The 23234-nt window shown below is 56.7% G+C and overlaps 5 protein-coding genes and 1 long non-coding RNA gene across 16 annotated transcripts in view; 3 read left to right on the top strand and 3 right to left on the bottom strand.

Moving 5' to 3' along the window:
• TNPO2 (transportin 2) overlaps positions 1-18819 on the top strand; it is a 28805-nt gene extending 9986 nt beyond the window's left edge. For 3 of the 5 annotated variants that reach the window (XM_032465530.1, XM_032465531.1, XM_032465533.1), the window contains 8 exons: positions 248-335; positions 520-618; positions 1192-1287; positions 1611-1716; positions 1991-2090; positions 2170-2244; positions 2355-2482; positions 2564-4611. In XM_032465530.1, the coding sequence (XP_032321421.1) occupies positions 248-335; positions 520-618; positions 1192-1287; positions 1611-1716; positions 1991-2090; positions 2170-2244; positions 2355-2462 (672 nt within the window). In that variant the 3' untranslated portion in view covers positions 2463-2482; positions 2564-4611. Of the gene's footprint in view, positions 1-247; positions 336-519; positions 619-1191; positions 1288-1610; positions 1717-1990; positions 2091-2169; positions 2245-2354; positions 2483-2563; positions 4612-17989 lie in introns of those variants that run through there. The other 2 variants (XM_032465529.1, XM_032465532.1) reach the window with 2 other exon arrangements.
• LOC116659035 lies at positions 4315-5752 on the bottom strand. Its single transcript, XR_004314306.1, has 2 exons — positions 5570-5752; positions 4315-4711 (listed from the first exon to the last, which is right to left on the bottom strand). It is a non-coding gene; the product is annotated as an uncharacterized LOC116659035 (long non-coding RNA).
• On the top strand, positions 5790-11055 carry FBXW9 (F-box and WD repeat domain containing 9). Of its 2 annotated transcripts, XM_006181453.3 has the most exons (10): positions 5791-6290; positions 7444-7583; positions 7660-7788; positions 8739-8851; positions 8937-9028; positions 9902-10050; positions 10139-10252; positions 10383-10472; positions 10559-10624; positions 10698-11055. In XM_006181453.3, the coding sequence occupies exons 1-10, from the start codon at positions 5882-5884 to the stop codon at positions 10770-10772; spliced, it is 1377 nt and encodes a 458-aa protein (XP_006181515.3). In that variant the 5' UTR covers positions 5791-5881; the 3' UTR covers positions 10773-11055. The 2 variants fall into 2 exon arrangements, with proteins under 2 accessions (XP_032321425.1, XP_006181515.3); XM_032465534.1 differs by having other exon boundaries at positions 5790-6290; positions 10559-11055.
• Positions 11640-15316, bottom strand: GNG14 (G protein subunit gamma 14). Of its 5 annotated transcripts, none has more exons than XM_032465538.1 (3): positions 15175-15316; positions 14902-14951; positions 11640-11994 (listed from the first exon to the last, which is right to left on the bottom strand). In XM_032465538.1, the coding sequence occupies exon 3, from the start codon at positions 11992-11994 to the stop codon at positions 11689-11691; it is 306 nt and encodes a 101-aa protein (XP_032321429.1). In that variant the 5' UTR covers positions 14902-14951; positions 15175-15316; the 3' UTR covers positions 11640-11688. The 5 variants fall into 5 exon arrangements, with proteins under 5 accessions (XP_032321429.1, XP_014412024.1, XP_032321431.1 ...); XM_014556538.2 differs by lacking the exon at positions 15175-15316 and having other exon boundaries at positions 11640-11814; positions 11902-11994; positions 14902-15034; XM_032465540.1 differs by lacking the exons at positions 14902-14951; positions 15175-15316 and adding an exon at positions 14630-14795 and having other exon boundaries at positions 11640-11814; positions 11902-11994.
• On the top strand, positions 15159-19247 carry DHPS (deoxyhypusine synthase). Its single transcript, XM_006181451.2, has 9 exons — positions 15159-15701; positions 16324-16488; positions 16700-16821; positions 16904-17000; positions 17082-17168; positions 17695-17800; positions 17878-17981; positions 18826-18951; positions 19036-19247. Exons 1-9 carry the CDS (start codon positions 15495-15497, stop codon positions 19129-19131), a joined length of 1110 nt encoding a protein of 369 aa, XP_006181513.2. The 5' UTR covers positions 15159-15494; the 3' UTR covers positions 19132-19247.
• WDR83 (WD repeat domain 83) lies at positions 19140-23215 on the bottom strand. 2 transcript variants are annotated; one of them, XM_006181452.3, is made up of 9 exons: positions 22893-23215; positions 22696-22816; positions 22508-22613; positions 22184-22232; positions 21975-22101; positions 20894-20961; positions 20677-20785; positions 20482-20596; positions 19140-19436 (listed from the first exon to the last, which is right to left on the bottom strand). In XM_006181452.3, exons 1-9 carry the CDS (start codon positions 22993-22995, stop codon positions 19287-19289), a joined length of 948 nt encoding a protein of 315 aa, XP_006181514.2. In that variant the 5' UTR covers positions 22996-23215; the 3' UTR covers positions 19140-19286. The 2 variants fall into 2 exon arrangements, with proteins under 2 accessions (XP_006181514.2, XP_032321426.1); XM_032465535.1 differs by having other exon boundaries at positions 22696-22840; positions 23032-23200.
• Between the last annotated feature and the right edge of the window lie 19 nt (positions 23216-23234).

A 23234-nucleotide genomic window follows, 5' to 3' on the forward strand; every position in this document is an offset into this window, starting at 1 on the left:
TGTATCAGGATGAGCAGCAGTTCCAAGTGCTCCCCTCTGTAGTGGTACCCTGAGCAAGGTGCACACACGTGCCCCCTGAGTCCTGGATGTACAAATGGGGCCTGCAGCCTGGGTGCTGGGAAGTGGCAGAGTCAGATTACGCTCCAGGGACTGCTCCCCTAGCTGCCCTGCACTGAGGGATTAGTCGGGACCCTGGGTGGTTAAGGGGAAGGAAGCCCTGCCACGCTGACCCTGCTCTGACCCCCAGGACTCGATGCCTGAAGTCCGGCAGAGCTCCTTCGCCCTCCTAGGAGACCTCACCAAAGCCTGCTTCATCCATGTCAAGCCCTGTATTGGTAAGACATCCATTTCGACCTTACTCTGTGACCCCAGCCCTGGCCTCAAGTGATGGAGAAATGACCTGGGAGAACTGTGACCGAACTGGGATGTATTCGTACTGTCTGATGGGGCTGCCCCGCCGCGTCTAGGAGCTCACCCTAGCTGGCCCTCCTGCTCAGCACCCCTCTTTCTCCCTACCAGCCGAGTTCATGCCCATTCTGGGCACCAACCTAAACCCTGAGTTCATCTCTGTCTGCAACAATGCTACCTGGGCCATTGGCGAGATCTGCATGCAGATGGGTAAGTGCCCTAGAGGTAGGCAGGTCCTGCCCCTCCCCATTCCCAGTGGGGAGGAGGGGCAGCAGCCTGACTCTGACTGACAGATCCCCTCTAGAGGACTCAGTGCTCCTTAAGGAAGGCTCTAGTTGGCCAATGATGAGAGAACACCTCAGCATTTTCATCAGAGAAGGGGACAAATGGCTGAAAGGCCATCTATAATTGGCTTCTTCAAAGAGAAAGGACGGGAGGCCTATTCCTATTGGACTATTTGCCACCTTCCTGCCCTCAATGAAAGGTCCACTGGGATCTTTTGGGAGACTTTCTTTGACTGCTTCCCTCCTTGAGTAGCAGATCCCAGCCACGGGGAGGCTGGGGCATGTGGTCTCACCTTGGTGTCCAGCAGTGACTCCAGGGAAGCTTCTGGTGTTGGGAGGGTGTGGGGCTGTCTCTGGTTGGCCATGGATCCTGGGCTGCGGATCAGCTGGAGAAGGTTTTTTGCTCCCTCACCAATTGTGGTTGGCCAATGTCTGGATGCAGCTGGGGTCAGCATGGGTGGTGCGGGCTGTGAGGGGCTCTGATCAGCCCTTTCCCCAGGGGCAGAGATGCAGCCCTATGTGCAAATGGTCCTCAACAACCTGGTGGAGATCATTAACCGGCCCAACACGCCCAAGACGCTGCTGGAAAACACAGGTGGGCGCCAGGCCTGGGTCACTGTCACCCCCTTGCCCACCTCCTGGAGGTGGGGTTTCCATCTGGGAGGGTAGTTGACAGGAGGTCTTGGGAAAGAACCAAGGAGGGTGACTGGAAGGCCCTGGAATGAGGTTTTGGGAGGAGTCCCAAGGAAGATGATAGCCTTGGGGGAGACCTGGGAGATACTCACATGGGGCAGGGAGGAGACCCTGGCTGGGCCAGGCTTGGGGGTTCAAGCAGCTGGCAGGAGCTATTCCCTTGGGGTGGGGCTGGTGCCTCCTGCCAGAGGCCCCGCCACGTACCGGGGCCGCTCGGGGTTACAGGTCGCCTGACGAGTCCCTCTGCCATTCCAGCCATCACCATCGGCCGCCTGGGCTACGTGTGCCCACAGGAGGTGGCACCTATGCTGCAGCAGTTCATCCGGCCTTGGTGTGTGCCCACCTGTGTGGTGCCGGGCGGTGGAGAGGGTGGGACAGGCCTGACCCAGTCCCTTGCCTGTGCCCACCCAGCCCTACCCTGCCCACCCACAGATGCACGTCCCAGCCCCACCATGCCCTCATCTCCTGCTTCCCCCACTCTTCACAGATATGTGTCCTATCCCAGCCCCGCCCCCCACTAACCCGCTGCTCCCCACTGCCCCCCATGGATGTCCACCCTGCCCCAGCCCTGCTGGCTGATTTCCAACTGCTCATCTTCCCCACAGGTGCACGTCCCTCAGGAACATCAGAGACAACGAGGAGAAGGACTCGGCTTTCCGAGGCATCTGCATGATGATAGGCGTCAACCCCGGGGGCGTCGTGCAGGTTGGGGCAGCTGGGCTCTGAGGGAAGGCACTGGGGCTGGGCTCGGGCGGCCCCTCACACGGGATCCGTCACGTTTCAGGACTTTATTTTCTTCTGCGACGCTGTAGCCTCCTGGGTGAGCCCGAAGGATGACCTTCGGGACATGTTTTATAAGGTGAGGCTCCAGCTTGGTCCTGATCTAGTCTCGGGAGGTGGTGGGGTGGGGAGAGGTGGAGTTCATCGTGCTCTGCTCCGAGGCACCTCTCACCCCCTCCCTCGCTGCAGATTCTCCACGGCTTCAAAGACCAAGTTGGGGAGGAAAACTGGCAACAGTTCTCAGAGCAGTTCCCGCCGCTGCTCAAGGAGAGGCTGGCTGCCTTCTACGGGGTCTAGATGAGCATCACGACTGCCAGGTGAGGAGGCCATGTGCCGAGGGCTGGCGCTGTTGTGGGAGCCAAAGGGGCACAGGCCCTGAACCCCTTTTTTCCCCACAGGTTTCTGTCTGCGTCGTCGTCAGAGGGGTTGCTGGGGAGCACGCTGCGTCCAGAAGTCGCCGTGTCCTGGTCGAGGGGGGTTAGGGAGGAGTGAGTGGGACCCAAATCCAGACACCTTCCCCTTCCATCTACCTGCCACGCCTGGCCTATGTGGCCGGTCAGTGGGTGGGCAGCGGGGTGGGGCCTCCACACTCATCCTACAAACGGGAGGGGGGTGGGACTTCTTGGCAGCAAGAGCCCCTTGCTCTATTGGGGTCTCCTCAGGCAGCCCAGTTGGGCCAGCCATATGGGAGGGAAGAATCAACACGGCCGACCAAATCCGGCTTGGGATGAGGCAAGGGAAAGCAGGCGGGGAGGGGGTTCCTTGTAGAGACGCGAACACTCACAGTACACACGTGGCCACACGCATGTGCGGGCACTGCAGCCAGACAGGCTGGGCCAGCCACCCCACCATTTCCCCGACTGCATGGAGACAGTAGAATTAGTGAACCCTTGAGTTAACTTGTAAGGCCTTCCATGTAACCTGCATCTAGAGTTTAAGAAGCTTCTGCTGTTTTGCCGGAATTGGCGGTGATTGGGGAGGGCTGGGTGGGTTGGGGACCTCCGCTGGGACCCTGGGGCGGGGGGAAGAGGATGGCCACCTTGAGGCCACCTGGTCAGCACGTGCACGCTTTGGACCTGCTCTGCACACTTCTTGCCAGCTCTGTGGCAGCCTCAGCCAGTGCGTCCCCCTCCTTGTACTGTCCCAGCCAGAAGAGTGGGGACCACCGAAGTGGCCGGGGCTGACCAGAGGTTGCCCTTTTCCCTTACCCTGTGCTCCAGTGACTTTGAAAGATGCTGGGCTGGGACCTATTTCCCCTGAAGAGAGCTGAGGGCAGCCAGAGCTGCTGATAACTACTGCCTGTGTCTCTCCATAAGCAAATCCGTTTCAAAGGCAGTCTTTGCTTCTGAGAGTCCTCATCTCAAGTTCCAGGCCTGAGTTTTAATACAAGGGCCAGGGCTGGGGTATTTAATTGATGGTGACAGAGAAGGAAGGCTTTGCCAGAAAGAAGGAAACTGAGAGCTTGGAGGAGTGGAAGGGTGGTACACCCCCTAACCCTACTCTGGCCTTGGGACTTCCTGATCATTACAGCTCCCAGTAGGGCCCAAGACCCCACCAGATTGGGGCATCGATTCTAAGGAAACTTCTGGGATTGGTTGGGGATTTGGTCCCAGTGGGAAAGGCTCCCCTGGAGGAGGGGGTGTGGTTATTTACCAGTTGGCCTCAAAACTGAAACCAGGGCCTGCAGCCCCCTTAATATTTCCCTTTTTCTCTTCCCTCCTTTTTACTTCTTTGGGGGCCCCTCCTGTGGTTTTGGGGGGTTTGACTGGATTCGTGCATAATGGGGCCTGCTCCATCCATCCATGTGGGGCCCTGGACCATACCCCCATCATAGCCCTGTGTCTTCTGTCAGACAGGGTCAGGCCCTGCCCCTATTCCTAGGGGCACTTGGTGCACATTCCATAAACTCAGCTGGTTCCCCGCTGTTAAAACTCCAGCAGGTTTCTGGAAGCCATTTGTAAAAAAAGGAAAAAAAAGAAAAAAAAATTAAATACCATTTAATTTTTTGGTAATTCCAGTTCTTTGGAGCATCCTCTGCTGGGTCTTGGGGGTGTGTGGATTGGCTGATGGATTGGTAACCCCTTCTCCACCCAGGATGGGGGGCTCCAACCACCTTCAGGAGAGGGGAGCCTGGTTCTACTTATTTTTCTTTTTTTTTTTTTAATTAAGAAAACTATTTAATTTTTTAATTTATTTTTTGGTTGTTTTTTGCACAACGAAGTTTCAACCTCTCAACCTTTTCCCCTGCCCAGGGCTGTGGACCCTGACTGGCCTCCATCTACAGTCCCTCTCTTTCCCACATCCCTCCTTCCCCCTTATCCTCTTCTTCCTGTGGGCTCCAGGGTCTGTCCATTTGTTACCGTGCTGTGCTGGGGACTGGCGCCAAGGTGGCGTGAGATTCCACTTGTGTAGAACTTTGTTGAGTAAAGATCAGTTTCTTGTGAAATCCTTGGTTTCCATCTGGTGTCTTGTGTCTTGGGCTTTGCCAGTAGAGAAGAGACGTGGAGAGGGGCATGAGAAGCTTTAATAATAGGGATGCACAGGAACTGGGTCAGGAAATAATTGGGGGAGTGGGGAAGTATGTAAGATTAAATGTGGTAACATACATGTGCAGTCTCTGAGACATAATTACAGCTCTAGATCCTGAGCTCCCTAAAGGGGAGTCACTAGTGTTATAGTCCACGTTCAAGATCCCCATCTGCCAAAGACTAAAAACAATGGTCAGGGGCAAGGCCTTGCAACACTCTTAAGTTTGGCTAAGTTCACAACTCTGGATTGCTGGGTAGGTTAGACATTTTTGTAGGAGGCTCAGCCCAGCACCAAGACTGAAGGACATATGTAAATATGCACAACAGTTAAAGCCACATGAGAAATTGCTCAGTTCTGGGGACACACAGGCCTCGGTAAAATCTTGTTGCAACATGAGCACAGCTCAAGGATCAACTGCATCAACCTGGGAGAAATTTAAATGCTAACACCAACATTCAACAAGTGTGTACCTTTTAGTGAGAAGAAATAAAGCGAAACAGTGATGTGTTCCATAAAGAAAAGTACAGCAGGGATGGGAGAAAACCTTACGGAACATGGTCGCAGTCTTACAGTAGGGTGATCTAGGAAGGTAATTTGAGCAAAAAGTCATGTGGCTATTAGAAGTCAGGCGGAGGGAACAACGAGTGCTGCTTAGAGATAATTTGTGTTTAATACTAGCTGGCTCAAAAGAGGCTGTTCGTAAATGAGAGGCTGTTTTTTATCAGTAGGATTTTAGGTAATTCAGAGTTAAACTTTCACCGAAGTCTCTGTGGTGTTAAGTGTATGTTTCTGGCTCCAGAAGGAAAGACGAGTTCGAGCCGCTAGGAGGCTCAGACCAGGAAAAGGGACTTTTGTATTTCTAAAGTCAGTGTCACCTGTGAGAAGTGCCTTCGACAAGGCCGTGATTTTCAAATCAGAGCCCGCTGGCCTCTGCATCGGTAAGGTCAGAAATGCTTGTTTAAGAAACGCAGGAACCGGGAATCTGCATTTTCCAGCCCAAGGCCGACGCAACAAGGCCTCCAGAAAGCGGGTTTTCGGTACCCAGCCAGTTTACAGTCGAGCCGCTCGCTTCCGAGTGGCGCTGAAGCGTCATTAGGCAGCGCCGGAAGTGCCCTGGCGCTGCCTAGGAGACAGGACGCGGGCTCCGCGGCTGACAGGGGCGGCCCGGCCGCGCCCACTCCGTCGCCATGGAGCTGCCCCCAGGGCCGCGCGACGATCCCCGCGCCTGGGACGATGACTCGGACCCGGAGCCGGAGCCTGACCCCGACGCGCAGGCTGAGGCTTACGTGGCCCGCGTGCTCAGTCCGCCGAAACTCGGGCTGGCGCCCCCGCGCGCCCCTCCGCTGCCCGCGCCTGCCGTGTCCCTCGGCGCTCTGGAGACGCGAGTCGTATCCAAGGGCCCGGCCGTGGCGGTTCCGGGCCTGCTGAGCCTTCCTCCGGAGCTGCTGCTCGAGATCTGCGCCTACCTGGACGCGCGCCTGGTGCTCCACGTCCTGCCGCGCGTGTGCCACGCGCTGCGCGACCTCGTGCGTGACCATGTTACCTGGCGGCTACGCGCGCAGCGCCGCGTACGCGCGCCCTACCCGGTGGTGGAAGGTGCGCCTGCCCGGGGGCCAGGGTCGCCCGCCTAGGTCAGGCTCTAGGCGAGGCAGAAGGTACCAGGGGTGCTGTGAGCACAGCCCCTGGAGCAGACCACTTGGGTGTCCTGGCTCTGGGGAGGCTGAGGTAGTTACTGGTGGTACCAAAGTCTCTGACTTCTGGGTGGACCATGAGACAGATACTTGGGGTCCTGAGGCTGCGGAAATCTACTTGGGGAGATGTGGGTCTCTGAACTAAGGATCCAATGATATTTAGTCTTGGGGTCGACACAGGGACTTGAAGTCTCTGGCTCTCAGAATCGGTTGGGGCTGAGGGTAAGCCCAAGAATCCCCAGGTTCTAGGTCTAGATGTAAGGCAGTAAATGGTGATGCCAAATCCACTCACCCCTAGAGTCTTGACATATGTCCGGGATGAGGCAGGGACTCAGGTCCAGAGCCTGTAACCCTTGAACCCAGGCTAGGTTTAGAGGTTGGATCTCTGATACCAGAAATCACAGACCCTTGAGCCCAAGGTCTAACCTGAGATTTTAAGCAGTGTTTGGTGGTCATTCATCCTGTCCCCAAGGTCTTTGGTCCTTGGGAGATAAGACAGCTTTGTGACCTTGAATTGTTGGGACTTTCAGGACTTTCCCAAACAGCTTGATAAACAGAAATGCTTGGGTCAAGGGCTTAGGTTCTACATTTTGACAAGGCTCCCAGGTTTGGGATACTGGTTTGGGAAACATTTCCCTGGGTCCAGTTCAGATGGCAGAGGCAGGAAGGGTCAATTTTGAAGTCCTAGCTCTTGTGACCAGCCTGAGGGTTGGGGCTGAGGTTGGCCTCAGGCAGAGGTAAGACAGAACCTTAATGTCTTGAGGCTGCTATCCCCCATACTTGAGTTGGGGGATGAGGCCTGGGAAGGTGGTCCTGGGGCCCCAGTTACCCAATTTCTGGAAGCTTGGTGAGGAGTAGTCCTAGAGCTGCTCAGCAGGTGGGTGGTCCAATGGTCCCAAAGCTAGAGCCTGGGCCTCCTTGGGTTGGGAGAGATCCTTGTGGGGTTCTCTCCAAGTCTGGTTCAGGTTGTGCTCCTCGGAGGCCGGGGATGATCTTGGACAGCTGATGTGGGTAACAGGGTTCCTTCCCACTGAGGACCCTGCTATTGCATCCCACAGAGGAGGACTTTGACTGGCCGGCGGCCTGTATTGAGCTGGAGCAGCACCTGTCCCGCTGGGCAGAGGATGGACGCCGGACTGAGTACTTCTGCCTGGCCGATGGGCATTTTGCTTCCATTGACTCAGTGCTGCTGCTCCAGGTGAGGTTGGGGTGTCGGGGGCCAGGGAGGGGTGGGCCAGGGTGACTCCAGCAACATCACCTCCCTCCCCTCCCAGGGTGGGACACACTGCCTGTCTGGCTCCCGAGATCGCAATGTCAACTTGTGGGACCTGCGGCAGCTGGGGGTGGAGCCCAGCCGGGTTCTGGTCAAGGCCTTGGGCACCCAGAAGAACAGCACTCACAAGGTGAGGGAGTAGGAGGCCAGGCAGAGGATAGGAAGAGTGAGGCCTGAGTAGGGCAGCATGGCTAAGGCACGGGTTTTGGCACCAGACCTCATAGATTTAAATCTTACTCTGCTATTGTTAGTGCGACTTTGGGTGAGATGTATGACTTCTCTGGGCCTCAGTTTCTGCTTCTGTTCAGGGGTCAGTTGGGATGAGGACGAATGAGATGAATATGCATTAAGAACTTTGCTCAGGCTCAGGCACAGTAGGTGCTCAGTGGATGTCAGGTATACCTTGAGTGGCTCAGGGCAGGGCAGCTATGAGGCTGCTCTTAGGGATCAGATAGTTCTGAGCATGACTGTCATCTTGTGAGAGGTAGCCATGGAGGGGCATCTCCACCAGCCATTGAGGTGGGCTAGGCCGGTGGCCAAGAGCTCCGTCTTGGTGCCTAATGCTGGGTTAAATCCCCACTCTGCTACTTCCCGGCTGTGTGACCTTGGGTGAGAGACTCAACCTCTCTGTGCCCCAGTTTCGTCACTTGTAGAATGGGACACATTACAGTACTCTCCTCAGAAAGTTTGGTGAGGAAGAAGTCAGTGGGGAGCTGACTGTGCCCTGTGCATTTTAGCTCCTGAGACAGTGACTTTTTAATGCCCATTTCACAGTGAGGAAACTGAGGGGAGGGTACTTGATTTGCCAGGGTCACGGAGAGGAGGCCCCATTTTTAATCACATTGTGATGTGGCCTCAAACCACTGCTGGTGCTGAGCCTCCGCAGGGATAATTCTGGAATATTATCAGGCAGGGGTGTGCTTGTTCTGGGCTCTGAAGTCAGACAGACCCACCGACCTAAGCTCTACTCTCTACTCAGTGCTGACTTGCTCTGGGTTCTGGGGTCGGTTGTCTGCTTCCTCCTACCCTCAATGTTGTTATCTGTGAAATGGGGATTATCATGTGGGTCTGGTCCCATAGGGCTGGGTGTGGTCGCTGGCGGCGCTGGACCACCGAGTGTGCTCTGGCTCCTGGGACAGCACGGTGAAGCTCTGGGACATGGCAGCTGACGGGCAGCAGTTTGGCGAGATAAAGTGTGAGGGGTTCTGGGCAGGGAGGTCTGGGTGGGTAGGGCTCTATCTGGCCCCAGCCCCAGCCCGTGGTCTGTGTGTCCCCCAGGGGCAAGGCAGCCGTGCTGTGCCTGTCCTACCGGCCTGATATCCTGGTGACCGGCACCTATGACAAGAAGGTGACCGTCTACGACCCCAGAGGTGGGCCGGGGGCCCTGAGGCCTAGGTGGGGAGAGCAGGGCTGCCTGGGGTCTCCAGGGTCATCCTGGGGAAGGAGACAATTGGGCCTCACAGCCTGACTGGGGTGACAGTCACATAGCCAGAGCGGCCTGTGTTGTGCTGGGGGCCACACAGGTGTGTGTGGGCGGGTTGGGGGGCAGAGGAAGCCCTGCCTGCATGTAGGGTTGGGTGAAGGACTGGAGGGCTCCCAGAGGAGGGGCCTCTGAGCCTGAGTACCGTGTGAGGCGGGACAGCCCTTGAGAATCCTGGCTCCCCCACTTTCTAGCTGTGCGGCCCCAGTCAAATATGAACCTCAGTTTCCCCATTTGTCAAATCGGGATAGTAACTCCAGCTGTGTAGGGCTAACGAGAGGAGATGACAACAAAAACTTTGGTGGATTAAATGTTTACATGAGATGCCTAGAGTGAATGCTGCCCAGAACATAAACCTTTTCTGTTGTTTATTTATTTATTCATTCTTGCTTTAATTGAAGGGCTAGTATAACTTCTTCAGGCAAAGCCAGAGCTGGAGTGGGGGTGGGAGCAAGTCTCAGGCTGATCTGCAGGAGGAGGCATTTATGCTGGGACTTGCCGAGGTCTGATCTGTACTGAGAGTAGATGGGACTGGAGGAGGGAGATGGGACAGGAGGTGGAGGGGCAGGGGCCTGGGGGTCCTATGAGGCCCAGATCCAGCTGGGATGGGAGAGGAGCACCAGGGTCACCTGTGGGATGGGGGTGGGGGATGCAGACCAAGGGTTTTGCCAAGGAGGATGGAGGCCTGGGATGCTGGGGTGGACTGGGGGGGTCCTCCAGGGGATCTGATATCCCCCTCCTCCCTGGCCCATTGCCCACGAAGCCGGCCCAGCCCTGCTGAAGAGCCGGCGGCTGCACTCGAGCGCGGTGCTGGCGCTGCTGGCGGACGACCGGCACATCATCTCAGGCAGTGAGGACCACACGCTGGTGGTGTTCGACCGCCGAGCCAACAGTGTCCTGCAGCGGCTGCAGGTGGGCATTCCCCAGGGACCCAGAGGGACCAGGATGGCGGTGTGGCCGGGACTGGCCTGAGTTGCTCCATCCCATGTCCCTCCCACAGCTGGACTCCTACCTGCTCTGCATGTCCTACCAGGAGCCTCAGCTCTGGGCCGGTGATAACCAGGGCCTGCTGCACGTCTTCGCCAACCGCAACGGCTGCTTCCAGCTTGTCCGGGTCTGCCAAGGCCCCTGCTCCTTCCCAACCCTCCCTGGGCTGCCTCCCTACCTCTTAACCCCTGGGTGGCGGTGGGGGACTGGCCTTGGGAGAGCCACGCCTGAGTGTCATCTGTCCTTCCCTCCTGCAGTCCTTTGATGTGGGCCACAGGTCTCAGATCACAGGGATCAAACACTCCCTGGGGGCCCTATACACCACATCCACCGACAAGACTATTCGGGTAAGGCCCCAGGACAGTGCCCCCTCACTACCCCCCTCACCTGCCGGGAGCACACCTCTTGACATTTGCCCGTCGCCCCTCACCAGGTGCATGTGCCCACAGACCCACCAAGGACCATCTGCACTCGAAGCCACCACAATGTGCTGAATGGGGTAAGGCCCTGTCCCATACACCCTGCCTGGCTTCCCAGAGCACCCCTGACTCCTCCTGTCCCCACCCTCCCAGATCTGTGCTGAGGGCAACCTGGTGGTGGCTGCCTCTGGGGGCCTGTCACTGGAGGTATGGAGGCTGCAGGCCTGAGCTAGAGGACATGGCTGTGGATGTGGATCTGCCGGCCCGCAGGCCGTGGCCTCTGTTCTCGGGGGACCTTCCCCCATGCTGGTGCTGCCTCTGCCCCACCCCACAGGCCTAGGGCACAAGGGTCCTGGCCACGGTCGGGTGGGATCCCCAGGCTGGCTGGGGAGGTGAGGTTTGTGTTCCGGCCCACCCAGGGGGCTGCTCCCCACCCTCAGCTGTTTTTGTTAAGATTTGGATGCTTGCTCTCCCTTGAAAGCAAAGGAGAAATAAACCTGATGTACTGGTGCTCCGGCCTGGAGTGTGAGCTTGGTGTCACCCCAGGGCTCTGCCCGAGCCTGCCTGGGGCTGCGATGCTGAGGACATGCATGTGTCTGTGAGACGGTGCATGAAAACCTAGGTGACAGCCACTGCTGTGCGAGTCTGGGTGCATTTTGGGGATCACGTGTGCCTGCGTGTCCCCGGGGAGGTCGGTCTGGCTGTGAGTCATTACTGTATCCCTGTTTGTGTGCCCGTGAGTGTGCACATCTGTGAGGAATCGGGAGACACCTGAGGACGAGGCACCTGCCTGTATGACAGCACCTGTGTGCGAACCACGTGGGCGTGGATGCGTGTGACTCATGCTGGCGTGTAAGTTAGGACTCTGACCCGAGGTGTGTGCTTGTGCAGTGGGAGCGGGGATTGGCTAATGCCAGGGCGGGGGCGGGGTTGCAGGGAGGGATGTGCGTGCTCTTCTGTCCAGCATCCAGGGAGTGGTGTGTGCCGCTGTGGCCATGGCAGGGAGGGGAGGCTGGGCCAGGTACACACCTGGCCCCCACAAGCCCAAAGTCCCCCTTTGCCCCTCACTACAGCCCGGCCAAGCCACGCCCTGAGGAGCATTCACTTCATGTTTATTGAGGCCCCCTGGGTGGTCAGGATGGGGTCATAGGATGGCGCAGGGCTTCTTCTCCTTGAAGGGGTTGGTGGCAGCCGGGATGCCCACGAGGAAGGGGTCGCTCTTGGCCTGCTCCGTGCAGAACTGCAGCAGGTCAGTGGCGGCCTTGGACACCTGCAGGCCAGCCCAGTTAGCCAGACCTGGGCTGGGCTGTCCACCCGCCACCTCCCTCGGACGTGCCCACCTCACCCTGACCCTCACCTTCACGCGATCGATGCCTGCTTCCATCCGCAGCTGCTCCATGGCCCGGCGGGCCTGCCCGATGTCGCTGCCAGTGGTCACTTTGCCAGACATCTGGGGGAGGGTGAGCAGAGCCACAGGCAGCAGGCTGAACCCCAAACCCTTGGCTCCCACACCTCCTCCTGTGTGCCCTGGGGGCCGAGGGATGGGGGTGGCTGTTCCCCACTCCTGGCAGGACCACACACCTCAGCTGAGGACTCCGGCTGACTCCTGCCGCTCAGTCCTCCTCCTGCAGCCCCACTCTGGCTCCCTCCTCCACTGGCCTGGCCCCTCCAACCCCCTCCTCTCCCTCCCTCACCCCTGCAGAGACTTTGAAGCCAGGGTGCTCGTGGAGTGAAATGTCACGAGCAGCAGCAGCAGCAGCTGTGGAGGCTGAGGGGGTCCCTGCCCCAGGAGGCCCAGTGGCTGCCCTGGTGTCATGTGTCACCTTGGCTGGGGGAGTGTGGGGGCCCTGGCCTCTCATTGACCTGCTTGATTCCCTGCTAACTGGCCTCCACACTCTTCCTTTGCCAGCCTCTGCCCCTGCTCCAATATGCAGAGGTGCAGCGCGGACCCCGGTTTGGGTGCAGCCCTGCCTCTCCTCTCTCTACCTACCCTCACTGCTGAGGAATCTTATCCACAGGCGACTCAATCCCTCATGTATGTGGATGGCTTCCTCTGCCTCATCTCAGCCCCTTCCCTGATCTCAGACCCACCTGGGGACCCTCCTCCCTCCTCAGTTCATCACACCCATCTCTGGTTTGTGTCTTAGCTCACTTGGCTGTACTCTGGGTCATCTTTCCCAAAATCTTCCCTCAGATTCACCACTATCCACCCAACTGCCCTGGCTCAAATCTTTAACTCCTTCATTCCTTTCTTTCCATATTCCTACATCTAATCCTTCCACAAGAGCCATCAGATCAACCTTCAAATTAGGTTGTTAATCTGGTCACTTCTTTTCACCCTGTTGGTAGCATCTGGGTCCATCCCTCGGCCCCTCGCAATCTCAGCTTGGCCTGGACCCAGGCAGTCGCCTGGTCTCCCCTGCCCTGCACATCCCCTACCCCTGTTCTCCTCAAGTCAGCCAGTGAGATCTGTTAAATAAATCACATTACAATGTGGATGAATCTTGAGGACATTATGCTAAGTGAAGTAAGCCAGTCACAGAACGACAGAAAGGGTATGATTCGAGGTACCTAGAGTAGTCAAATCCATAGTGACAGAAAGTAGAATGGGGTTTGTTGGGGGCTGAGGGGAGTGGGGACGGAGTTAGTGTTTGATGCGCACAAAGTTTCAGTCTGGGAAGGTGAAAACATCCTGGAGGTGGATGGTGGAGATGGTTGTATAACAGTGTGAATGTACTTAATGCTTCTGAACTGTGCACTTAAAAATGGTTGTTGTGCAAGTTTTATGTTCTGTGTATCTTACCACAATAACAAAATTAGAGGAGGGAGGTATAGCTCAGTGGTAGAGCACGTGTGTAGCATGCACAAGGTCCTGGGTTCAATCCCCAGTACCTCTATTAAAATAAATAAGTAAATAAAAACTTAATTACTTCCCTGCCAAAATATAAACAAAATTGGAAACAATAAATCAGAATCTTTCAGTCCATTTTTAAAACTCTCCTATGGTTCCTATGTTTTCCCAGCCTCTTAGAATAAAATTCACCCTCCTTAGACAGCCCACAGGACCTGTCTGGTCTGGCACCTTCTGTCCTCTGTGAATTCATTTCTTCTCAACCCCTCCCTCCTTTGTTCTTCATGGATCATGCTGACATCTTTGGGTGTGTTCATCCATTTTTGCCAAAATCCCTATTTGTGCCTGGCACTGTGCAGAGTAAAAGGAATAGCAGTGGAACCAGACAAAAACCCTGCCCTCACAGAGCTGCTGTGCTAGTCAGGGAGGAGCAAACAATAGCAAACAAAATGTATTAAGTGCTGTGAAAGACAAAAGCAAGGTCAGAGTGAGAGCAGGTGGTCAAGGCAGGCCTCCTAGAGGCCGTGACATTTGGACTGAGGCCCAGAGGAGCAGGAGCTGGGGAAGTGGGTGCCCCAGGCTAAGAGAGCATGGCAGCGGCATTGCCCCCTGGCCAGGAAAGAGCTTGGTGAATTCTAGAACACCTGGATATAAACAGCAAATCTTGTTGTACACCCGAAACTAATATAATGTTATTATAATATAATGTCAACTATATTTCAATTTTTAAAAAAAGAAAAAAGCACTTGAATTTGGAGACCTATTCTGCAAGTAGAATGAGGCAGGCTGAGAGATGGATGTGGGGTCTGAGAGGAGGGGGAGACATCAGGCTCAACTCCCCTGCTAGATGAGTGGAGGGTAGGGCTGTTTGCTGAGATGTGGAAGACGCAGGAAGATCAGGGTGAGCTGGAGAGGGAACTGAGGTGGTGAGTCTGAGATCCAAGTGGGGACTGTCAGGGAGGATGTTCTGTTCCTCTAATTAAGCAGGCTCAGTTCCAGCCTCAGGGCCTTGGCATTGGCTGTTTTCTCTCCCAGTGGGGGACCGCAGGGGAATGGCCTCCCAGAGATCATCACATAGGGGGCCTTTCTTGGTATTCTGGCCTTGGCTCAAATATCACCTCCTTGGGGGTCTTTCCCAAACCACCTCTCCCTCCAAATAAAACCACCAACTCCTCCACCCACCCCATCCCAAAGACTCTCACATCAGCCTGTTTAAATCCTAAATAGCACTTACCACTCTTACCCTTCCAGCTCCCTAAACTGTGGGCTCCAGAAGGGCAGGGTCTGCATCTTGTTCGCTGATAAATTTGCAGCACCCAGCACAGAGTCCGAAGTATAGTCTAGACTCTATAAACTGCAGAGTGAGTGATTAAAGCAGCCCTCTCGGGACCAGACCCTATGCGTGGTGAGGAGGACCAATGAGATACAGACTCCACCCTCTAGGATCTCACAATCTTGCTGGAGTTGAAGAAATGTCAGCCCTGAATCCCATAGGAGGTCCCTTACCCAGAGAATGGTCAGGGAAGACTTCCCAGAGGAGGTGACGGCAGCAATTCCTGGAGGAAGGAAGACCAAAGGATTATGCATCATGTGGAGGCTCTGGAGACTTGCAAGACACGAATAAGGATCACTATCCCATTTGACGAGAGAAGCTCAGAAGCAGAAACTATCTGATACTTCCTGAGGATTCGAATTCTGTCCAAGAAGCCATCCTCTCTCTAGAATAGCTTTGTAAGCCGTCTAAGAAGCCATCCACTTTCTAAGAGCACAGAAACGAACCGGCAAGAGCCACGCAATGAGATGGATCTCCAGCAGGCGGCAGTGAAAGTAAGAATCTTCATTCATCTGAGACTGAAAACACGCGTAACAGGAAATACCGGCTCCTCGCGGCTTCCGTATTACGGAATACAAAGCAAAGATGGCCGCGCCCTGGACTCAGGGCGTCAGCGGGTCATGTGACTATACGACTTCCGGTCCTCCTCAGGTTTTCCCCAGCCCGACGCTCTCCTGCAGAAGTGCGTGCTGGGGCTTCACGGGTTTCGAGGCCGCAGGAGGCCTGGCCTGGGGCGGCTCTGATTTGAGACTGCGGCCGCAGGAGCATGGAGGGTCCCCTAGAAAGGGAGGCGCCCGCGGCGGCGTTGGCCGCCGTGTTGAAGCACAGCTCGGCTCTGCCGTCCGAGAGCGCCCAGGTCCGGGGCTACGACTTCAACCGCGGCGTGGACTACCGCGCACTGCTGGAGGCCTTTGGCACCACTGGTTTCCAGGCTACCAACTTCGGGCGCGCGGTGCAGCAAGTCAACGCTATGGTGAGGCTTGGGAGGGTTTCCGGAGTTGAGGGGGTGTGGCCTCCAGTAGCACCTTGCGGCACTTGGGGGCGGGACTTCCCTGGGAGAAGAGGGCGTGTTCTTCATCTCATACTTGGAGAGTGGCGGGGTCCCTCCTGGGCGGGATTTTCAGTGCTGGGAAACGGACGTTGCCCCCCCCCCCCCGCCCCATGGTGACATCCAGTATCAGGAGTCGGTTGGGACTGATCTAGGTATGGGGCGCGTTTTAGGCAGCGTGTGAGAGTTCTGGAATGGGCGGAGCCTGGGGCAAGACCTTGCGGTTGTGGGAGAACTTGGAGGACCCTATGTCAGGGCGGGACCTGAGCTTGGATTTGTCCTTCCCAGTGGGTGGAGGGGTCGGGTCTTCAAAAGTGTTGCTCTCCAACTCCTGAAAGGGAGGAGAGCCTGAGCGTGTGACCTAAGAGTTGGGCTGTGAACAGGGCGGAGCCTGCATAGGGGTGTGCGTTCTCTGGTTCCAGGTAGAGGTAGTCTCATATTCCTGAGTGGGCAGGGTCTGGAGGCGGAGTCTCACTGTGAAACCACCTGGGGTCCTTGGGCTGGAGTTTGGGGCCTGACCTTAACTCGACCCTGTCTTTGCACCTAGATAGAGAAGAAACTGGAGCCGCTGTCGCAGGATGAAGACCAGCATGCAGACCTGACCCAGAGCTGCCGCCCACTCAGCGGCTGCACCATTTTTCTGGGCTACACATCGAACCTCATCAGTTCAGGCATCCGGGAGACCATCCGTTACCTCGTGCAGCACAACATGGTGGGGGCCTGGTAGGGTTGTGGCCTTGGCCTCTCTGGGTCTTAACCGGCAATAAGATAATTGGTCATTTAAGTGACATGGGGAGAAATGGGTCAGTTTTATTTTGCAGCAGAGCTCCGCACAAGGGTCACTGGATGAGAGTTGAGAGTCTTGGCTGGGATGAGGGCAGGGTTCCCCTTCTTGGGCCAACCTCACTGCCTTGTGGCTGCAGGTGGACGTCTTGGTGACCACGGCTGGGGGTGTGGAGGAGGATCTCATTAAGTGCCTGGCACCTACATACCTGGGCGAGTTCAGCCTCAAGGGGAAGGAGCTACGTGAGAATGGGATCAACAGGTGAGGGGCCTTAAGTGGCTCTGGGTAGGGGAGCCAGGCTGAGGGGCCTGGGCCCTGATGTCCACATGCCTTCTGTCCCCAGGATTGGAAACCTGCTGGTGCCCAATGACAATTACTGCAAGTTTGAGGACTGGCTGATGCCCATTCTGGACCAGATGGTGATGGAGCAGAACACGGAGGTGAGGCTGGAGTAACCTGGGGGGCTGGCATGGTGGGAGTCAGGGGAGGTGCTGCTGGCTGAAGCTGATGTCTCCTCCTAGGGCGTGAAGTGGACACCTTCCAAGATGATCGCTCGGCTTGGCAAGGAGATAAACAACCCAGAGTCAGTGTATTACTGGGCCCAGAAGGTGAGGGGCTGGATGGGGGCAAAGATGCCAGACTTTGGCACGTGTTAACTTGTTTAATCTACATAGCCACCTGGGGAGTTGGTACTGTTCTCATCAGCCCCACTCCTGGATGAGAAACCTCAGAAACAAAATGGACAGTTTGTCTGAGATCCCACAGCTACTGAGTGTGGTCCTGGTATCCTGGCTCTGCTCCTAGACTACCTAGAAACAGCTGGGGCCGTGCTTAGCATCCCCATGGGGCCTGGTATAGGGTCAGAGGCTGTGGGATCCAGCAATCAGAAAAACAACAGGAGCTGCCTTTCTTTCTGTGCCAGGTACATTCGTTATGTGTACGTGTGTGTTTTCTCACACGTGCCTCCTCATCTGTGAGGGAGGTGCTACTGCTGTCCCCATTTTACAGTGAGCAAACTGAGGTCCAGAGAAGTTAAGCACCCCGCCCAGAATCAGGCAGCGGGAATGCCCCCAGGCTGCCCCCCCTCCACCGGGCTCTGAGCTAGAGCCGCTCTCTTGTCTTGCTCTCTTTCAGAACCACATCCCTGTGTTAAGCCCAGCACTCACAGATGGCTCGCTGGGTGACATGATCTTCTTCCATTCCTATAAGAACCCAGGCTTGGTCCTGGATATTGTTGAAGGTGAGGTGCTGGGGCTGCAGAGGAGCAGGGGAGGAGGGCTGCCAGGGCCTGAGGCCTGACACAGCCCACTTTCCCAGACCTGAGGCTCATCAACACACAGGCCATCTTCGCCAAGCGCTCTGGGATGATCATTCTGGGCGGTGGCATGGTCAAGCACCACATCGCCAATGCCAACCTCATGGTGAGCAGGGACAGAGTGTGTGTAGTTCCTTTTGGGGGTGGCACTGGGCCTGCCATACAGACAGGCCTGTGTACTAGGCCTGTGCCATGTGCGGGGGAAGCAGCCATGGACTAGACAGGCCAGGATCCCTGCCCTCCTGGAAGTGATGTTCCAGTGAGGAGACTGACAGCAAACAGGTGACCTGCACATTAGGTGGCAGCTATTGCTGTGGAGGAAAACAAGGAAGGATGACAAGACGGTAAGAGAAAGGGGCGCTGTTCAAAAAAGGGAAACCTTCCTGGGACATGTGACCTGTAAGCAGAGATCTTCATGGAGGTGCTCCCATGAGCCATGTGGTTATCTTGGGGGGAGATAAGAGTTCCTGGCAGAGGGACCAGCCAGTGCAAAGGTTCTGAGGTGCCTGAAATAAGTCAAGGACAGCCAGAAGGCTAGTGAAGGAGAGAATGGGAGGAGGTGAGATGGGAGGTGACCAGCACAAAGCACAGGGCCTCGAGGGCCACTCAGGTGCTCATGGCTGCCCTCTGGCTGCTGTAGGGGGAACAAATGGTGGGACCAGGGTAGGGGCCGTAGAGAGGGGAGAGGTAGTTGGGTTTGGAGGTTTTTCTGTAGAGTTGGAGGGTTGTTACTACCCAGCAGATAGGCCTGGAGCAACGTTACCCATTGTCTGTCCCGCAACCCCCAACCCCTCACTCTGCCCAGGTGTTGACACTGGGCCCTTCCCTTGGAGTAGGGGGGCCACCAAGGGCTTCTTTTATCTGGGACACACCCTTTAGCTTGTAGCTACAGTGCCCCGCCTCGGAGTCTGTCTGACTGGCTGACCAGCCCACCCTGCCCCAACCCACAGCGGAACGGGGCTGACTATGCCGTCTACATCAACACGGCCCAGGAGTTTGATGGCTCTGACTCCGGCGCCCGGCCAGACGAAGCTGTCTCTTGGGGCAAGATCCGGGTGGACGCACAGCCTGTCAAGGTGAGTGCCGGCCAGCCAGCGGGGGTGCAGGGTCTCCCAGGCTGTGGCCATGGGTCGCACGGCTCACCTGGGTCCCCTCCACAGGTCTATGCAGATGCCTCCCTGGTCTTCCCGCTGCTTGTGGCTGAAACCTTTGCCCAGAAGGTGGATGCCTTCACGCCTGAGAAGAACGAGGACTGAACACTGGATGGCTTCAGCCTCGCTCCCTCCTCTATTTATTAGTGTGCAGACCCAGCCTCTCCCCACTCCTTGGTCAGCAGGAAGTCTAGAATAAAGGGTTTCAGTGGTCCTTCTCAGTCTCTGTCTTTCTGTCCTTGATTGTGGGTCCCCTGGCTTCAGCCTGTACCACCTTCAGCCTCGTAGGCCTCTTCCCGCCAGCACTGGACGCTGCCCCCCATGGCAGTCAGCAGGCAGGGCTCGGTGGGGTGGTAGGCCAGCGACTGCACCACACCTGGCCCAACAGGCAGGGCCAGTGCCAGGGCACCCTGTGGAGTAAGGGGGTAGAGGGTAGTCATCAGTGTGTCTCCATTTGTCCCCTTAGTTGCCTCTTCCCGCTTTCAGCCACATGCCTCTAATTGTTTCTGAGACACTGCAAACTGAATCCACCCCAAACCGAGCCCCTCAGTCACTTGGTCCTGCTGGGTGCTAGGCCAGACATCTCGAATGTTTCTCTTCCACCTCACACCCCTTTGTCAGTAAGTCCTCTTGGTTCTGCCCTTAGACCATGCCAGAGACTTCTCTCCACCTTCACAGCCACCACCCTGCTCTGGGCCAGTCACATTGGCTCCAGGCTTCCCTGCCCCTGCTGCCATCCACTTGACAGCCTCGCTGCTCACTTCCTCCATCACCCTGCAGGCACAGCTCAACATACACAGTTCCTCTTTCCACCTGGAAAATGTCCCTTCAAGTGCCCTCCCCTTCAGGGTGACTCTTAACCTACTGGACCCTTGAGAAGTAGGCAGAACATTAGTGCTTTCTTAGCTCCCAGAATGAGAGCTGGCCCCTCAACTCCTCAGGGCCCCCCAGTTCCTCCTCCCCCCTCCTTGGCCAAGCCCCAGCCCTGACACCACTAATCCCCGACGACAGTCAGTTCCCAGCCCGACGGCCCCACCAGGTTGGGACACGTCAGGGAACACGGCTTGAGGCTGGAAGCCACAGGGATGCTTAGAGGTAACTCAGGTTTCCTGAACTACAGCCCCGGCTCACCTGGGGTCAGATGCCACCATCAGCTCCCCCTCCCCCAGGGTCAGTCCTAGTGGCTCAGCATGGCATCCATGGCCCTGCCTGACCTGGATCCTGCTGCTGTTGCTGCCATCCAAAGTGCTTCTCCTCCCTGACCAATGCGTTTGGACCCCACCTCCAAGCCTTAGCACACATGGTGCCCTTTGCGAGGAACGCCCTTCTTGCCTCGTCCTCTCACTCCTCCTTCAAGCCCCCAGTTCTAACCGCACTCCCTTTTTCAGGCCCAGGAGTGACTCAGGTAGGGACAGGGCAGGCACCCCATTGCGGAGCCGGGGTGGGGAGGCTCACCTCCACCAGGTCCCAGAAGAACACCTTCCCATCCTCGGAGCAGCTGACCACGTGCGTGTCGCGCTCACTCAGGCAGCAGTCCAGCTTGTACTCCCAGTTCTTGTGGCCCGTGTACCTGGGGGTGGGTGGGATCAGGGGGTGGTTTGGGGCCTTATGGGGGGGTGGAGCAGGGGCCCCATGACCCCGAGGACTCACTCGCCTAGCAGCTCCCCTGTGTCCTTGTCTAGAAGCCTCAACGTGGAGTCCAGGCTGGACACCAGGGTGCACTGCCCGTCCCGGCTGAAGCAGGTGCAGGTGATGGGGCCTGGGGAGGTGGGTAGGGGAGGGATGGGCAGACAGGTCAGGCTGGGGTCTCCTGTGCTGCCTCCACCTTCCCTGCCTGCCCCACAGCTGCAGCCCCAGCCCCACTCACTGCCCACATAGTCTGAGAAGAGCTGCCCCATCCTCAGGTCATAGCGCCTCACCCGGCCATCCACGGAGCTGCAAGAGAAGATGGATCCAGATGAAGCGTCGACAGGGGCCAGGAGGTCCATGGCTCCAGCTTTGGTGTCCCTGTACCCTCACCTGGCCAGGGCCCTAAGGGCAAGGCTGGGTGCCTACTCTTCCTGGGCACCCTTCACTGTCATGACATGCTCAGGACTGGCCGTGGAAAACACACATTGAAGAGAATTCACAAGTGGAATTCTGAGGTACCAGCTTTGAGACTCAGACCCAGGGGCCAATCAGGTGCCATTCCATCTGTTTCTTTCTTGGGGGAGGGGGGGAGGGAGGAATGCATGTATGTACTTATCTATCTATTTATTTATTTTAATGGAGGTACTGGCGATTGAACCCAGGACCTCGTGTATGCTAAGCATGTGCTCTACCACTGAGCTATACCCTCGCCCTGGTTCCATCTGTTTCTGATTTGTACTGAGCACCCTCTCTGGGCCAGTCCCCATGTGGGGCTTGGGACACAGCTGCTACCAAGCCCAGAGCACTTGCTGCCAACATGGAGCCTTGTGGACTGAGGGTAATCATTTCCCAGAGGAGGTGATGTCTGAATTGGGACTTGAGGATGAGAAGGAGCCAACCATGTGCAGTCCAAGGGGGAGTGGGTGGGAACTGGACCCGCCAACAGGCTGCGCAGCCCAAACACCACACCCCCATGGTGGGAATGGCACTCCCCCAGGTTGTGGCAACACTTGGTCAGCCGTGCATGGGAATTTTTTTTTTAATTGTTTGTCTCCTGCAGCTAGAATATCAATTCTATGGGAGCAGGGACATTTCTTTATTTCCCTGTCTCATTCACTGCTGTATGTATGCTCATCGACTAAAAACGTTACCTGCAGGAGGCGCTCAGATACATTCTGAGTAAGCAGTTAAAGAGCGGTCCAGGCAGAGGAAGAGCAATTGCTAAAGTAGGTGCTGGGGTGGGAGCATGGATGGCAGATTTAACAGAAATGAGGCTGGGAGTGACACATGGGGAGGGACAAGGTCCTGGCCACACTCACCCTGCCAGGACCTCATGGTCTGACACCTTCACACTGGATATGCCATCCCTGGCTTCGTCCAGGGTCTGTACTGGTTCAGGCCTCCGAGAGCGGCAGTCCCAGCAGCGGATGCTGGAATCGATAGAGCCTGTGGGGCCAGCATGAAGGTGGATCAAGTTTGGGAGGCAGAGGCAGCACCCTGGGCCCACCTGCCTAGGCTGCAGACTCACCAGACAGAATAACTGTAGCCTCTTCATTAAACTGCACTGTGTTCACCTTCTGTGAAACAGAAACTGCTGCTTAGAGAAGGCTGGATTTTGGAGGATGGGGATAAAGGCAGGATTCCCAGTGCAAGTTAAAATGAGAGAAAAGGCTAGGGGTAGTGGAGATGAAATATTTGGGGGGGGAACTGCAAGCTAGGGCTTGGTGAATGCGGGGCCATGTTGGGAAGGCAGAAGATCCTTGCGCTGTAATGGGAAAGGGCGTAGTCCCTGTCACAACCTACACGCAAATGCGGGTCCGTTCTAATGAGGCGCCTTCTTGCTTGTACTCACCCCTGCGTGGCCCCGGAATTTGCGCACCACCTGCCCCGATGCTACATCCCACAGCACTACCGCTTTGTCCCCGCCGCCGGAGCAGAGACTGCTGTTGTCAAAGGAGCTAAAGGGCAGAGGAAGAAAAGTCAGCGTCGACCTCCGATCCCGGCCTCAGCGCCCTGATCCCCGCCTGGCCCCCGGCTCACCCGGCCGCGTCCAGCACCTCGTAGCCGTGGCCGCTGTACGTCCGCAGCAGCGTCCCCCGCAGCGGGTTCCACAGCTTCAGGGTCTTGTCGCTGCCGCAAGTCAGACAGTAATTGCCATCCACTGGGGAACACCGGGCGGGGGTTACTGGATCGCCGACCGCGGGAGGAGGACCCGGAATGAAAACAAGGGCGCTCACCATTAAATCGCACGGCTCGCACCGCCCCCTGCCCGCAGTCCAACGTCTTCAACCGTTTCTGCGGCAGCTCCGGGGCCCGCGGCTTTGGCTCAGGGAAAGCCATTGCTCCGCGCACCCTGCCTCGCTGCCTGATTTCTACCTGCACCGAGGATTTCCATGCGCTGGGAACTCCTGCTTGGGTGTAACCTTATTATTGTCCTCCATAGCCTACTTCCTATTTCTCACTTCCGGGTTCGAAATTTCGTGGGTTTTTTTGGAGATAATGTTGGGAATACTGAAGCTTGCTTCCAGCTTGCTGGTTTCTTTCCCCACTTCTCATTTCTAGGAACATTTTTGGCTTCT

Source organism: Camelus ferus, chromosome 22, assembly GCF_009834535.1.
Source record: "Camelus ferus isolate YT-003-E chromosome 22, BCGSAC_Cfer_1.0, whole genome shotgun sequence".
Lineage (NCBI taxonomy): Eukaryota > Metazoa > Chordata > Mammalia > Artiodactyla > Camelidae > Camelus > Camelus ferus.